The sequence below is a fragment of the Mustela erminea genome, chromosome 12 (assembly GCF_009829155.1).
Source record: "Mustela erminea isolate mMusErm1 chromosome 12, mMusErm1.Pri, whole genome shotgun sequence".
In the NCBI taxonomy this organism is placed as follows: Eukaryota; Metazoa; Chordata; class Mammalia; order Carnivora; family Mustelidae; genus Mustela; species Mustela erminea.
The window spans coordinates 21,440,467-21,455,375 of record NC_045625.1 but is presented as its reverse complement, the minus strand read 5'-3'; the positions used below and the strand labels follow the sequence as shown (position 1 = coordinate 21,455,375).

The window sequence follows — 14,909 nt, the reverse complement described above, 5'->3', positions numbered from 1 at the left end:
CCTGGGTTAGCTAAACTAGTCAATGTCATCAGGGGTCGGATTCCTCTCTTCTCTTTGCTAGGCTTTCAGTTAACAAGGCACTGAGTCAAAGATTCAGAACTCCAAGAGACAGACTTCTCAGCTTTCAACATAAAATAGTAACATAAAATTTAGTGATAATCAGATGTTAGGTTTGTAGTATTACCAGCTTTGCAGGAAAGTTGGTTTGTATGGTGACTTGAAAAGCTTTCAACAAAGGGGGTGCCTGGGTGGCTCAGTGGGTTAAGCTTCTGCCTTCTGCTCAGGCCCTGATTCTAGGGTCCTGGGATGGAGCCCCACATTGGGCTCTCTGCTCAGCAGGGAGCCTGCCTCCCCTTCTCTCTCTGCCTGCCTCACTGCCTACTTGTGATCTCTGTCTGTCAAATAAATAAATAAATAAAATCTTTAAAAAAAAAAAAGCTTTCAACAGAAGAGCTGAAAGAAATCTGGGTGTCTCTGAGAATGTCTATTGATTGTTATAGCTGCATAACAAATTACCATCAGTTGGATAGCTTAAACAAAAGAAATTTAAATTTCTTACAATTATGGAAGCTGGATGTCCAGATCAAAGTATTGGCCAGTTTGGCTTCTCCTGAGCCCACACTTCTTGGCTTGCTGATGGCCACCTTCTTTTTATTCTCACAGGGTTTTTTCTCTGCGCACGCACATCCTTGATGTATCTTTCTTCTTTAAGCCCCACCTAACAGTCTCCATTGAATTTAGTCATCTGTTTGAAGGTCCTGTCTCCAAATACAATCACAGATTAGAGCGCACCCATTTATGACCTTATTTAACTTCAGTTACCTCTCTAAAGCTCTGCCTGGATGACTCGGTTAAGCATCTGCCTTTGGCTCAGGTCATGAATCCCAGTGCCTGGGATTGGTCTCCCTGCTCAGCGAGGAGCCTGCGTCTCTTCTCCCTCTGCTCATGATCTCTCTCTCTCTCTCTCTCTCAAATAAAAATTTTTAAAGAAATAATTGTATCAGACACTAGCCAAATGGATAGGAGGATGGGAAGAGGGACTAAGAGGGGAAACCAGGATGAGAGAGTGACATTCCAAGACATTCAATATATTTGTATATCCAAAATAACATTACCAATAGTTGTTTACAGAGATCCCATAAGTGTGACCTTTCCTAAAGTTCTTCTTACCTGCAAGAGGAACCCATCTCACCTATATTAGAAGATAAAATGAACAGTGAAAAGGACAAGGGCTTTGAGCATGTTAACTCGAATTCAAATCTCAACCCTCCTACTAACTCTGTGATCTCTAATTGATTTCACTTCTTGAACTTCAGATCCCTTAGGCTCTGAGGAAGATAATTAAAATATTTACTTCCCTGGACTATTGTGAGGCTTAGAAATTAGCTACTAAGGGCTCCTAGTTGGTGCTGCACTGGCCACATTTCATTGTGTTGTGGGAAGAGGCATAATTGTTCTCTCTCCAAATGTAGTATCTTACATGTATTAAGGGATTATTTCAATTATGAGAATAATATTACTATCCAGTTTTATAATTATTTCACAAGCATTATCTCACCAGACCAATGCAGTGAAAGTTGTAGAAAAGAAAAGAAAGGTGCATTTTAAAAGCACATTGCCATAGAAAAGCATCAGAATTGTCACCAGATAACAATGAGTTTTGCTTTTTACGCTGTTCACATCTATATTATCTGAATTATTTGAAGAGATACATTTTCTTATTACTTGCAGGATTGTATTAAGTGACGTGTTCCCTCAGCTTGCTAGATCAGAGTTCTTTGAAACCTAAGGTCAGAGCACTGAATTGAATAAGATTTTGTCTTAGAGCAAAGTAAAGAGCAAATCTTCTTCCTTGATCCTCTAATCCATATTCTGACTGACCCTGTGATCATGCAACAGCCAGTACTGAACTTCGTCATCATGACAGCTCATTTCAGCCATTAAGCTGAGTCACAGTGACTATCTGGGAAAGAGATCCTGGTTGACCTGGAGTGGTTATTATCTATTTATTTATTAGAGAGAGAGAGAGAGAGCTCATGGGAAAGACAGAGAGGAGAGAGAGAGAGAGAAAGAACATGAGCAGCTGGGAGGGGCAGAAGGAGAGGGAGAAGCAGGCTTCCCGCTAAGCAGAGAGCCTGATGCGGGACTCAACACAGGGTTCCATCCCAGGACGCTGCTCAGGAAACCAGACTCTTCTACTGCCATCTGTAGTGAAAGGCTTTCTTCCATGGTCACAGAATGTTTATTGTACCACTGGGCAGCATCTCCATATTCCAGGCAGAAAGAAAGACAAAGGACAGAAGATGCATGTCTAGGGGTGCCCAACTGTGGTTCAGTTGGTAGAGTCAGCGGGGCAAGGAAATGTTGCAATTGGATGTCACCACGTGGGCCAAATATCTCAGATTAAAAAGAGAGACATAGGTTGTCTTGTGACCATGGAGCTGGACTGTGGCAAAACTTTCTGTCTCCCTGCTAAGAAGAGAGGGGTCATGGTTTCTTCACTGTTTGTATAGGAATTTGGACCTCAGGGCCAGAGGGTTGAGGTCTTCATACTCATGACTTATGGTGTATTATCACCACTGGTCTGCCAAAAATTCTCTGTCACTAATTGGTATGCTTTTTTAAAAAAGACCCCATTCCCTACTCTTCTCCTCCTGCTACTATAGGAACTGTTGTGATGTGTTTAATGTATTGTTTGTCTTTTTTGCAAATGTTCTTGCACAGTGTGCACTGGGGCATATTTATTTATTTATTTATTTGAGAGCAAGGGAGAGACAGACAGAGCATGAGCAGGGGGAAAGGAGAAAGAGAAGCAGTATCCCAGGATCCCAGCCGAGCAGGGAGCCCGATGAGGGGCTCAATCCCAGGACGCTGGGATTATGACCTGAGCCAAAGGCAGACACTTAACCGGCTGAGCCACCCAGGTACCCCTGGATTCAGAGACATTTCAAATCTGTTTTACGTTCTCATCATCATAGAATAAACTCTGTCTCAAAGCTTCTTTAGTTTGCTTTAAATCAAAAGAATTTTGAAAAAAAAAATCAAAAGAATTTTGGGTGAAGGCAAACTATTTTAACAATGTTGTTGCTATTCAAGTCAAAGTTATTGGTGATATAGAACTCATGAATTATACAGTAACTATTTGCTTTTTTCTTGTATTAACATTAAAAATAATACAAGTAGGTGTAGTACTTTTGTGACTAGGCATTTGTGGAATGGAAGGAAGGTAAATTTACATCGGGAGCCACCCTGCAGTTCTGCTCAAGTTCAGGATTCTCTCTGAAGCAGCCTCTCTGACTTGGGAATTTATTGTGGGGGGAAACAAAACCTCATTTTAGGGGAATGAATAAGGAATTCATTGGTTATTATTTAGTTAACCCTAACCAAAAGTTTTTTTTTTTTTTAACGTGCCTTAATTTGCTTCTTTTAAATTGCTTCATTTGTATCACAGGATGATACATGTTTGTGGACTTGTTTATGTACATGTTGTATATAATCACAAACATGATGTACATGTTTATGTGCCAAAAAACAGAACTGTGACATAGTGTACTTGAAAACAACTTCCACCCTCAAAGGACTATATAAGTAAGGGTTATAATTATTAATATAGGGACCAAAGTGCACTGTGTTAAGAACAAGCAATTGAAAACACTAATGTTCAGGGAGAGACAGGAGCAACTCTATTTGATTTTCTTCATTTGCCTTCCAGATCCACTCTCCATGCTGTTTTCACAAATCCTGCCCCCTTCCCTCAAACTTACACTTGATTTTGGTGGGTCTGGTGTTGATTCTTCCTGTCAGATTACTTTGGATTGGCATTGTTTAAAAGCACAGCTCCTTGAGGCAGCCTCTGGGCACACCTCTGTACCCTGACCCCTTCGGGCTCAAGTAGAAGGGCATCTCCCCAGCCACCGTTGGTTTTCCTTTCCCCTGCATACTTCCCTTTGGTGGGTGGCCCTCTGTCTCCTGCTAGGAGACTGCTCAGTCTAAATAACATATGTAATTATTGTTTAAAAAAACCACAGACATGAAAGTTCATGGACTCTGAAAGAGAAAATAAGCCTCAAAGGAATTTTAGACAAATGGTTTAAATTAATAAAAATTGTAAAAAGGACACGCACACTCCCCAAAATTGTTAAAAGGGCACACATATGGATGCAAATGACACCTTGTCCTGTCACCGCTGCAGGTAAGTATGGATATCACATCTCTCAGTCATGTAGAGAAAGCTTCACACTCTGAAATGTAAAAAGGAAAAACAGGGTCATCACCCGACATGCTTTTTTTTTTTTTTTTTTTTTGCCCTGCATTATTCTAGTCCCCAAAATGAATGAAACTTGAATTTTCCCTGTAAGTCACTTACTAACATAATTCTATCCATGACATTTTCAGTACTGAACTTTTGTGGATATGCAACATTTGTGGCTATCATCATCATGTGAGAAAGTATGTTTTTCCACTAAGAACTTGGAATGTTGGCAATTTTGTGTTTTTCTTCTCTTTTAAATACATGTTGTATTTTAAACTTAATGAGTCAGTCCTTTTAACGTCTGTACTTTTTCTAGGGATGCCTGGGTGGCTCAGTCGGCTAAGCGGCTGCCTTCGGCTCAGGTCACGATCCCAGTGTCTTGGGATCGAGTCCCACATTGGACTCCCTGCACAGCGGGGAGCCTGCTTCTCCGTCTGCCTCTGTCTGCCACTCTGCCTGTCTGTGTGCTCTCTCTCTGACAAATAAATATAAATAAAAATAAATCTTTAAAGTCTGTACTTTCTCTAAACATCTTCATTGGAAAGAAATTGGTTTTCTTTCTTTTGATTCTGAATCTCCCTTATACAGCAAGAACTCAAAAATCCTGTGTTTTAAATAAAATGGAAAAAAACAAAAGGGAAAAATTTGTAGGCATAAATTTAGAAAGGAATAGAAAGCTTTGCTAAATATTTGAGGGAATTAGAAAGATGATGCTTATCTTTTTTTTTTTTTTTACTTTATTTTAAAGTAATCTCTAGCCCCAATATGGGCCTTGAACTCATATCCCTGAGATTAAGAGTCGCACACTCCAGCCAGCCAGGCACTTTAAATTAGTGATTCTCAAGTTTTGGTGTCTATCAGAATCACCTGTGGGCTTATTAAAAATAAACATCATGTTTGGGCACCTGGGTGACTCAGTTGGTTAAGTGGCTGACTCTTGATCTCAGCTCAGGTCCCCAACCCAGGGTAGTGAGTTCAGTTGCTGCGTTGGGCTCCATGCTGGGGGTGGAGCCTACTTTAAAAACAAGCAAACAAACAAACAAGCATCAAGCCCCTTTCAGACCTTAGGAAGTCAGAGTCTCCAGTGATCTAAATCATTACAGACACTCTACCATTCTGTACTATCATAAAATTCCATTTTCTCACTTGTGAAATGGGGATAACCTCATAGCACTGTTGTGAGGATGAAGTGACATAATGTATATTGAGCACTAAAGACTAATGTATATTAAGCACTACGTAGAACTGTTCCTAATGCACAGTAAGCACTACGTGAGTGTGACTACTATTCTTTTTGTCAGGAGACAATTCTCCTTGTTTCTTCATGCTTGCGAGCAGGGGCACCGACCATTTGTGTTCTGGACTATTTTCTCCAGGTCTCTGTATGCCAGATAGCCTGGGAAGACATAAGGTCTCCCACAAGATCAGAGGGATAGGTTTGTTTTCTGTCTAGTGTAATGTCTCCCCTCGGTGCATGTGAGTGTCTGTTATAAAAGATTTGGGTGCCCTAAGCTCAGAGTTCCTCAACTGGGATGCGAATCTACTTCATCACAGCATTTACCTGGGCCCCTCTGTGTTACCCACGGAGGGCTGGGGGGTGCAGATGGAGAGCCAAAATGGACATGAACGTGGTGCTGCTTGCTGTGCCGTGAGTGATAAAGTCCCGCATCTCTGACCCAGGAGTCTGTGCTTTCTGCCAGCATCTGTGAAACTGTGCCAGGCTAACTGGCTAGTTTGCAAAGGAAGGTAAAAACCTCTGCCCCTTCATAGTTCTTGACAATTATAAAGTATAAAAACATGCAGTCCTGTACAAAGAAGCACAATGTGGCAACCAAAAGTGATTAAGAAAGAATTTCATTTTTCACTCCTATTGCTAAATGTATATTTAAGGGATTCAATTCATAATTATCTTATTGCACAATGATGGCACCATCTAGCTTCTCCCATATACACATATGGTCCCCATCTTTCTCCTGGTTTGAAGGATAGTATTAATGACCCATGAAATCTAAATGTATCTGGCCATTATCCAAAACCACTGATCAGTGGCCAAATGATAGAGTTGCAGAGTGTTTTAAGAGAATTAGCATTTCTGAATACCCTCCAGTATCTCAACTCACCCCTTGCTCAGTATCTTAGCATGTGATGTGCAATTCCCAGCATCTTACTCCCAAACACCAAACAAAATAGAATTTTGTCTCTGTCACTTCCTCAGTCCACTCAGTACCACTGACATCCTGGTGGCTGACTTATTCCTAAAAGAAACTCAGGCCACCAAGAAGGTCATCTAGGAGACTCAATTTTCATAACCTATAGATCTTTCATTGATGTGCTCTTCTTTCCCTGTTCTTGACTTGCTGGCCTTTCATTACTGTTATCATAGTGAGTATGAATTTTAGTCCAATCTAGTTCATATAAGATTTCAAGGTATCTCATTATAATTATTGCCTGGCAAATGTCTCCAGTTTCCTTGCTTCTCTCTTCCTTTATCAATCACCATGGCATAAAACTAACCCTGAATAAAACCAACTATTGCCCTTTCCATGCATTCTCAGGAGCAGCTGAACATTACTGGAGAAAATTGCACAACCAGACCGACTGGTTTCCTCGAATGATCACAAACAACATACTGGCAACCCCACCCAGGAATCCCAGTCATTCTCCAATAAATCTGCTTTTTCAAACAGTGTGATAACAGTTTTACACTTTTACTTCTGTTCTCAAACCTCAGCTCTCAAGAGATAATCTTACCCTAGGCTTCACTGAAAAAATTAAAAACCATTAGAACAGAGATCTTGGCTTTTCATGGTCAAAGTTACAAAATTCTCTGCATCTGTACCCATCTTTTCTTTTCTTCCTCTGATGATGGGGGAAGCTCTCTCCTCCTATTAAAGGTTAATGAACATAGACTGTATCTCTTCTAAATTTCTTAAGCTACTTGGGTTATTTTCTCCTGCATAAGCAACCTCTTCTGTATCAACTAGAATGCTTTCCATAACAAAAAGACGAAAACCTCTTGTAGACGAAAGGCGCTCAAATTTTTATCCCCTGGCCACACTCAGGAGCCAGACAGGTCTGAGTGGGTATTATGCTAATTAGTAGATTCATATGTCCTTAAATTTCCCATGTAAAACCTTATCATAGTGGTTATTTCTGAAATAACTCTTCACCGAATTTCACACATTATTTAGACAAAAAGTAAATAGATTTACCTTTGCGTATTGGAGATATTTCTTTACAAATGTGTTTCTTCCTTTTAAAAACAGAGCCGGGGCACTTGGGTGGCTCAGTGGGTTAAGCCTCTGTCTTCGGCTCAGGTCATGATCCCAGGGTTCTGGGATCGAGCCCTGCATTGGGCTCTCTGCTCAGCAAGGAACCTGCTTCCCCTCCTCTCTCTCTGCCTGCCTCTCTGCCTACTTGTGATCTCTCTCTGTCAAATAAATAAAAAAATATAAAAACAGAGCCAAACGCCAGTGTTTAAATGACATGATTGCTGCAAAATCCTTGTAACTATCATCCCATTATGGAGCATGCCAGGGGAGTGGGCATTGGAGCTATGTTTAGCTTTTCTCTTCTGTCTATGCAACCAATCAGGTTTATTTTCCCTACTTAGACCCTTGGTTTTTTTTTTTTAATATTTTATTTATTTATTTGACAGACAGAGATCACAAGTAGGCAGAGAGGCAGGAAGAGAGAGAGGAGGAAGCAGGCTCCCTGCTGAGTAGAGAGCGCGTTGTGGGGCTCAATCCCAGGACCCTGGGATCATGACCTGAGCTGAAGGCAGAGGCTTTAACCCACTGAGCCACCCAGGCACCCCTAGACCCTTGGTTTTAAAAAGTGCTTCATTCAAGAATTCTGAGGGAAGGCTGAGAAAAATTGAAGCCATTGTAAATTGTGGAATTTAGTCATCACACATCTCTAACGGACTGAGCAGAAATGGGTAGCACCCTCTCGTGGACAGTTTGGAACTGGCATAGTCTCTTTCCAGCTCACTGGAACCAGTCAGAGGTAGAGGGCCAGGATGAGTTCTCTCCAGAATTTCTGCTCAGCAAGATTTTATCTGTGGCTCTCTGGTGGTCAACAAATAAAAAATTGGCTTCTGTCTACCTGATGACCAAGTGGGTCCAGGATATAAACCCAGTAGGAATGGGGTATGTGAATTTGGGAGTTGTGTGATTTTTCTTGTTGTAAATAAGAATGCCAGATGATGGAAGACTTGTAAAATGAATTTCTCCACAGAAGTGACTGAGTGGGCTGAACAGGTAAAAGGAAATTGGATGTGAGAAACAACAAGAACTAATACAGTCAGAAACATCCCTTCCCCCACCCTTCAAGTGGATGACTGATAGAAGTGATAGGGAAGAAACAGATACTACCTCTTTTTAAAAAGTAGGCATATATCAGGAAAGCAGAAGAGAGGTTATATTCATAGAATTCTGAAAAATTCAAAAACAAGTTTGGTAGGGGGGCCTGGGTGGCTCAGTCAGTTAAGGGTCTAACTCTTGATTTTGGCTCAGGTCATGTTCTGTGTTGCGAGATTGAGCCCCAGGTCAGACTCTGTTTTGGGCACACAGCCCATTTTAAGATTCTCTTTCCCTCTTCCTCTGTTAAAATGAGTTTGGCAATGAAATTTGTGGTGTTCTAACTCCATAAACCACCTCGTTCACACTAGCAGACATCTAGGCTACTAGATTTGACCTAAAGGAAGATCAAAAGCAATGCTGGTTTTGAATTAGTTTCTTTTTTCATCCCTTCCTAGTTTTATAATATTCAATTTTTTAAAAAAAGGTCTTGTAGTACTTATTCCTTGCCTTATAATTGTAGATAACTTTAAAATAGTATAATATCTCAAGTTGTATACGGAATGATTTTTTTTTATTTTAAGTCATTTTTTAAAGATTTTATTTATTTATTTGACAGAGAGAGATCACAAATAGGCAGAGAGGCAGATAGAGGGAGAGGAAGAGAAGCAGGCTCCCCGCTGAGAGCAGAGAGCCCGATGCAGGGCTCGATCCCAGGACCCGGGAATCATGACCTGAGCAGAAGGCAGCGGCTTTAACCTACTGAACCACCCAGTTGCCTCTGGAATGGTTGTTTTTCAACCATTTATTGATTTGTGGATATGTAGGTGTAACTTTTGTTTACATAATTTAAATCAATTTTTGAACCAAGCAAGTCAATGTAGGTATGAAAAAAGTATGCTCAGTTTGATTGGAAAGACCTTATAAAAGTCTTATAGCCAGAAATTATAATGAGGTTTTCTCTCATTTCAGGTAAATGGAGAGTGAAGATACATTCTTTTTTGTTTTTGAAATTTATCAACATTTCCTTTATTTTTTAATACATGGTAAATTGTTGTGACTGCTTTATGTATTTGAAAAGAACATATGTTCTTTTTGTTGGATACAAAGTTCTGTAACAATTATTTATTTTTATATTTATTTTTATATTTATTATTATTATATTATATATTTATTTTATTAACATACATGTTATCTAAAATTAATAATATATAATTATATATTAATTAGTATATACTAATTAATTAGTATATACTAATTAGTATAATTATATTAGTATATACTAATTAATATATAATTATATATTATTAATTTTATATAACATATATAAATAATATATGTTATTTATAAATATAACATATATTATATATATATATATATAAAATAAGGGGTACGGGTCTGTGATTCATCAGTCTTGCACATTTCACAGCACTCACCATAGCACATACCCTCCCCAATGTCCATCACCCAGCCACCCCCCCACCCCTCTCCATTCCAGCAACCCTCAGTTTGTCTGCTGAGATTAAGAGTCTCTTATGCTTTCTCTTCCTCTATGGTTTCATCTTATTTCATTTTTTCCTCTCTTCCCCTATGATCCTCTGCCTTGTTTCTCAAATTCCACATATCAGTGAGATCATATGATAATCGTCTTTCTCTGATTGGGTTATTTCACTTAGCATAATACCCTCTAGTTCCACCCACATCATTGCAAATGGCAAGCTTTCCTTTTTTGATGGCTGCTTAATAAATGTGTGTGTGTGTGCGTGTGTGTAAATCACATATACCACATCTTCTTTATCCATTCATCTGTCGATGAACATCTAGCTTCTTTCCATAGCTTGGCTATTGTGGGTGCATGTCTCCTTCAGATCACTATATTTGTATCTTTGGGGTCAATTTCTGGGTCATAGGGTAGCTCTATTTTCAACTTTTTGAGGAACCTTCATTCTGTTTTCCAGAGTGCCTGTACCAGTTTGCATTCCCACCAACAGTGCAGGATGGTTCCACCTTCTCCATATTCTCGCCAACATCTGCTGTTTCCTTGTACATATATGCTCACTGGCCTAGGACTTGTGGTCAGACTGATCAGTAGTCATCCAGCATGGTGGTACAAATGTCACCTATCTGGGAGTATGAACTATGACACCCTACTGCTCTCGTTGGACAGTGTAGATCTACTAGGCTAAAATCCATGGTTGTAGTGGTTTCTTATTTTTACTGTTTCACCACTGGATATATAGAAAAACCCAAACAACTCCAAATTATTTTACCATGTTTATTCAACTTGTTCATCAGTTGAAAAATATTTATTGAATGCTAGTTACATAAAGACACTATAAGAATACAAAGAATTACAAGGCATGGCCTTAGTGGTTTTTTTAAAAACTTTTTTTTCATAGCAGTTTTCGGTTCACAGCAAGACTGAGGGGAAGGTACAGAGATTTCCCATATGTCCCCTCCCCAACACATGTACAGTTTCCCCTATTATCAATATGCCCCACAAGAGTGGTAGGTACATTTGCTATAATTAATGAACATACACTGAAACATCATAATCACTCCAAATCCATAGTTTATATTAGTGTTCATTCTTGGTGTTGTACGTTTTGTTTGGACAAATGTATAACGACATGGATCTGTGAATATAGTGTCATATAAAGTACGTTTACTGCCTTAAACATTCTCTGTGTTCTGCCTTTTCATCCGTCCCCATCTCGAACCCCTCGCAACCACTCGAACCCCTGGCAACCACTGATCTTTTTACTGTCTTCATACTTTTGTCTTTGTCCGAATATTATATAGTTGGGGTCATACAGTATGCAGCCTTTTCAGATCAGTTTTTTCACTTATGATATGCATTTAAGCTTCTTCTATATCTCTTAATGGCTTGGAAGCTCATTTCTTTGTAGTGCTAATACTCCATTGTCTAGAGGTACCACAATTTATTCATTTACCTGTTGAAGGACAACTTGGTCCTTCCAGGTTTCGGCAAGTATGAATAAAGCCGCTATAAACATCTATGTGCAGGTTTTTCTGCAGACATAAATTTTTAACTCTTTTGGGTAAAGGACAAATTGCACAAGGAGTGCAATTGCTGGATTATATGGTAAGACACTGTTTAGTTTTTTAGTTTTTTTTTTTTTTAAGTAATCTCTATAAACCAACATGGGGCATGAACTCTCGATCCTGAGATCAAGAGTTGCATACCCTACCAACTGAGCCAGCCAGGTGCCCCAGAATATGTTGTTTTATAAGAAAATGCCAAACATCTTCCAAAATGACAGTACCATTTTACATTTCCACTAGCAATGAATGAGAGCCCCTGTTTCTCCACATCTCTGTTAGCCTTAGTATTGACAGTTTTCTAGATTTTGGCCATTCTAGTAGGTATGCAGTGATAGCTCATTGTTTTAATTTGCATTTCCCTGAAGACATTAGATGTGAAGCATCTTTTGATATGCTAATTTTCCATCTTTATACCTTCTTTGGTGAGGTGTCAAGATCTTTGGCCCATATTTTATTTTTTTTTAAAGATTTTATTTATTTATTTGGGAAAGAGCATGAGCAGGGGGAAGGGCATAGGGAGAGGGAGAAGCAAACTCCCCACTGAGCAGGGAGCCCGAACTGGGGTTCAATCGTAGGACCCTGGGATCATGACTTGAGCCCAAGGCAAATACTTAACTGACTGAGCCACCCAGGTGCCCCTTTGGCCCACTTTTTAATAATGTTATTTGTTTTCTCACTGTTGAGTTTCAAGAGTTCTTTGTATATATTGGATAACAGTCCTTGACCAGATGTATCTTTCAAAAATATTTTCTCTCAGTTTGTGGCTTGTCTTTCCCTTCTTTTGGCTTTGCTTTTCACAGAACAGAAGTATGTTTTCATTTTTTTTTAAGATTTTATTTATTTGAGAGAGAACGAGAGTGAGAGAGCACAAGCAGGAGGAGCAGCAGATGGAGAGGGAGAAGCAGGCTTCCCGCTGAGCAGGAAGCCCAGTTCAGGTCTCTGTCCCAGGACCCTAGGATCATGACCTGAGACGAGGGCAGATGCTTAATGGCTAGAGCCACCCAGGTGCTCCTCTTACCTGGATTCTTAAAACTGTCTCATAATGGTGGTCCTGAAATCTCCCAACTCATTCTCTTAGTAGAGTAATTGTTCTGATGTGCGTATTTGAAGGTGCCACTTTACTACTTAAATTTTCACACTGGCTTTCCATTGCTCTTAGGATAAAGAGCAACTTCTTCAACATAGAAGAAACTGACCTCTCACAATCTAGCTTCTTCCAATTTCATGCCCTGCACTCCTATTCCCCACTCCCAGGCATACGGGCTATCTTTTATTTCTTGAAAAACTTCACGTTCTTTTCTTGCCTCTGCCTTCTTTTCCCTTCTTGGTATTTACTTCACTACTCTCTTAGTCCAAAACTCCCTCACACCCTTCAAGTCATCTTCTATTTGTCCTTTACATGTCCTGGAATTGACTCTAACGATTGACCCTGACTCTAGCAATTTCAGCTTGGTGACTCTCTTATGTGTTTGCATTAAATCACTCGCTCTCCTATCTATAGCTATATATGTATGCTATATGTCACACATGTCTCTCCCTTGTTTCATTTTCTTAAAATAATTTATTATATCTTAAAGTTTATTATTTGCTTGTTTATTGTCTTGTCATCCTGTACTAAAATATATGTTCCCTGAGATCAACAATCTTGTCTACCAGGGCGCCTGGGTGGCTCAATTGGCTGAGCGTCTGCCTTTGGCTTGGTCCAACCCAGGGCTCTGGTATGAAGCCCCACATCTGGCTTCCTGCTCAGCGGCGGGGGGAGGGGGTCTGCTTCTTCCTCTCCCTCTGCCTGCTCTTCTGCCTGCTTGTGCTGTCAAATAAATGGATAAATAAAACCGTAAAAAAAAAAAAAAATCTCATCTGCCTTACTCTCACCACTACAAGCTCAGAACCTCCAGCAGTGCCTACCTCATATTAGAGACTCAATGAATACGTACTGAATGAATGGTAGAAGCACATTTTTGAGGCAAAATTCTTCGTGCAATTGTAGAGTTCCATGCAATATCTGGGACATAATTATACTAACAAATTATTTGTTTTTGTCAGAAATTAAAATTTGAGTGACCTGTGTTTGTTCTGGCCACCTTATACCCCGAACACATTTAGCAATATCTGGAGACATTTTTGACTGTCATAACTGGCGTGGTGGTACTACTGGTACCAGGTGTGTAGAGGGATGCTCCTAACCATCTTACAATAATACAGCTCTTATTTGGCAAAAATAAATAAATAAATAAATAAATAAATAAATAAATAAATAATAAGTTCCAAATGTTAATGGTGTGGAGGTTGAGAGAGAACCTCCACCTCTGAACTAGATAGTCATGAAATTTAAGGGTCCCTAGCAGGCAGAGTCAGCGCCTAGAGCCTCTAAATTCATCTTCCTTTTGGAAAGACGGCTTGGGGTTAGTGAAAGGAAGGCGTCCGGCCTGGAGACTCGGCTTTAAAATTCTGTGCACACATCTCCTTCACATGGATAACCAGACGGCAAGAGAGCCAGACTATCAATTGCCGCAGGTGAAGTAATGATGTAGAAATGATCGCGTGTGAAGGCCACGTGGAAGGTAACGCGCTCTGCACACATTGGTTACCTGTGCCTCAGACACTGAGACATCCTTTAGTTCCGGTAAGAAAAACCCTCCCGCCGCTGGATCTAGGAAGGCAGCGACACACCGGAAGCTGCCGGGCGACTGAGGCGTCCTTCTCCCCTAGCAACGGTCCTGAAGGAAGTGGTTGGTGCAGTCGCGCTCTGTGCGCCTGCGCGGAGGCGCCGCCTGCTGACGTGGAGCTAGGTCCCGGAGGCCAAGCCCGGCACACCGCGGGGTGCGGGAGAGCCGCTTGGCTGGTGGAGCCGCGGCCGAGGCCGGGATGGCGGCGCCGCTCGCTCCGCGCGGGGGAGCCGGCGTTGCCGGCCAGTGCTGGTTGGTGTTGCTGCCGCCCCTGTTGCTGGCGCTGCTGCTAGCGCGGTCCGCGGGGGCCCTGGTGGAGGGGCTCTACTGCGGCACGCGCGACTGCTACGAAGTGCTGGGCGTGAGCCGCACGGCGGGCAAGGCGGAGATCGCGCGGGCCTACCGCCAGCTGGCCCGGCGCTACCACCCCGACCGCTACCGGCCTGAGCCTGGCGACGAGGGCCCCGGACGGATGCCGCAGAGCGCGGAAGAGGCCTTCCTGCTGGTAGCGACCGCCTACGAGACTCTTAAGGTGAGATCTGGGGACGCGGATTGGCAGCGAGGACTCCTGGCCGGCGGAGCAGGGTTCTCGGTGACCCCGGCTCCGAGCGGGGCCACTGC

General features: G+C 41.3%; 1 protein-coding gene across 3 annotated transcripts in view; it reads left to right on the top strand.

Annotated features, from left to right (window-relative positions):
- Positions 1–14,369: 14,369 nt before the first annotated feature.
- The window catches only part of LOC116570055 (dnaJ homolog subfamily C member 25), a 28,107-nt gene continuing 27,567 nt past the window's right edge, over positions 14,370–14,909 (top strand). For 2 of the 3 annotated variants that reach the window (XM_032306586.1, XM_032306585.1), the window contains exon 1: positions 14,370–14,820. In XM_032306586.1, coding sequence (XP_032162477.1) covers positions 14,488–14,820 — 333 coding nt within the window. In that variant the 5' untranslated portion in view covers positions 14,370–14,487. The remainder of the gene's footprint in view (positions 14,821–14,909) is intronic. The other variant, XM_032306584.1, reaches the window with a different exon arrangement.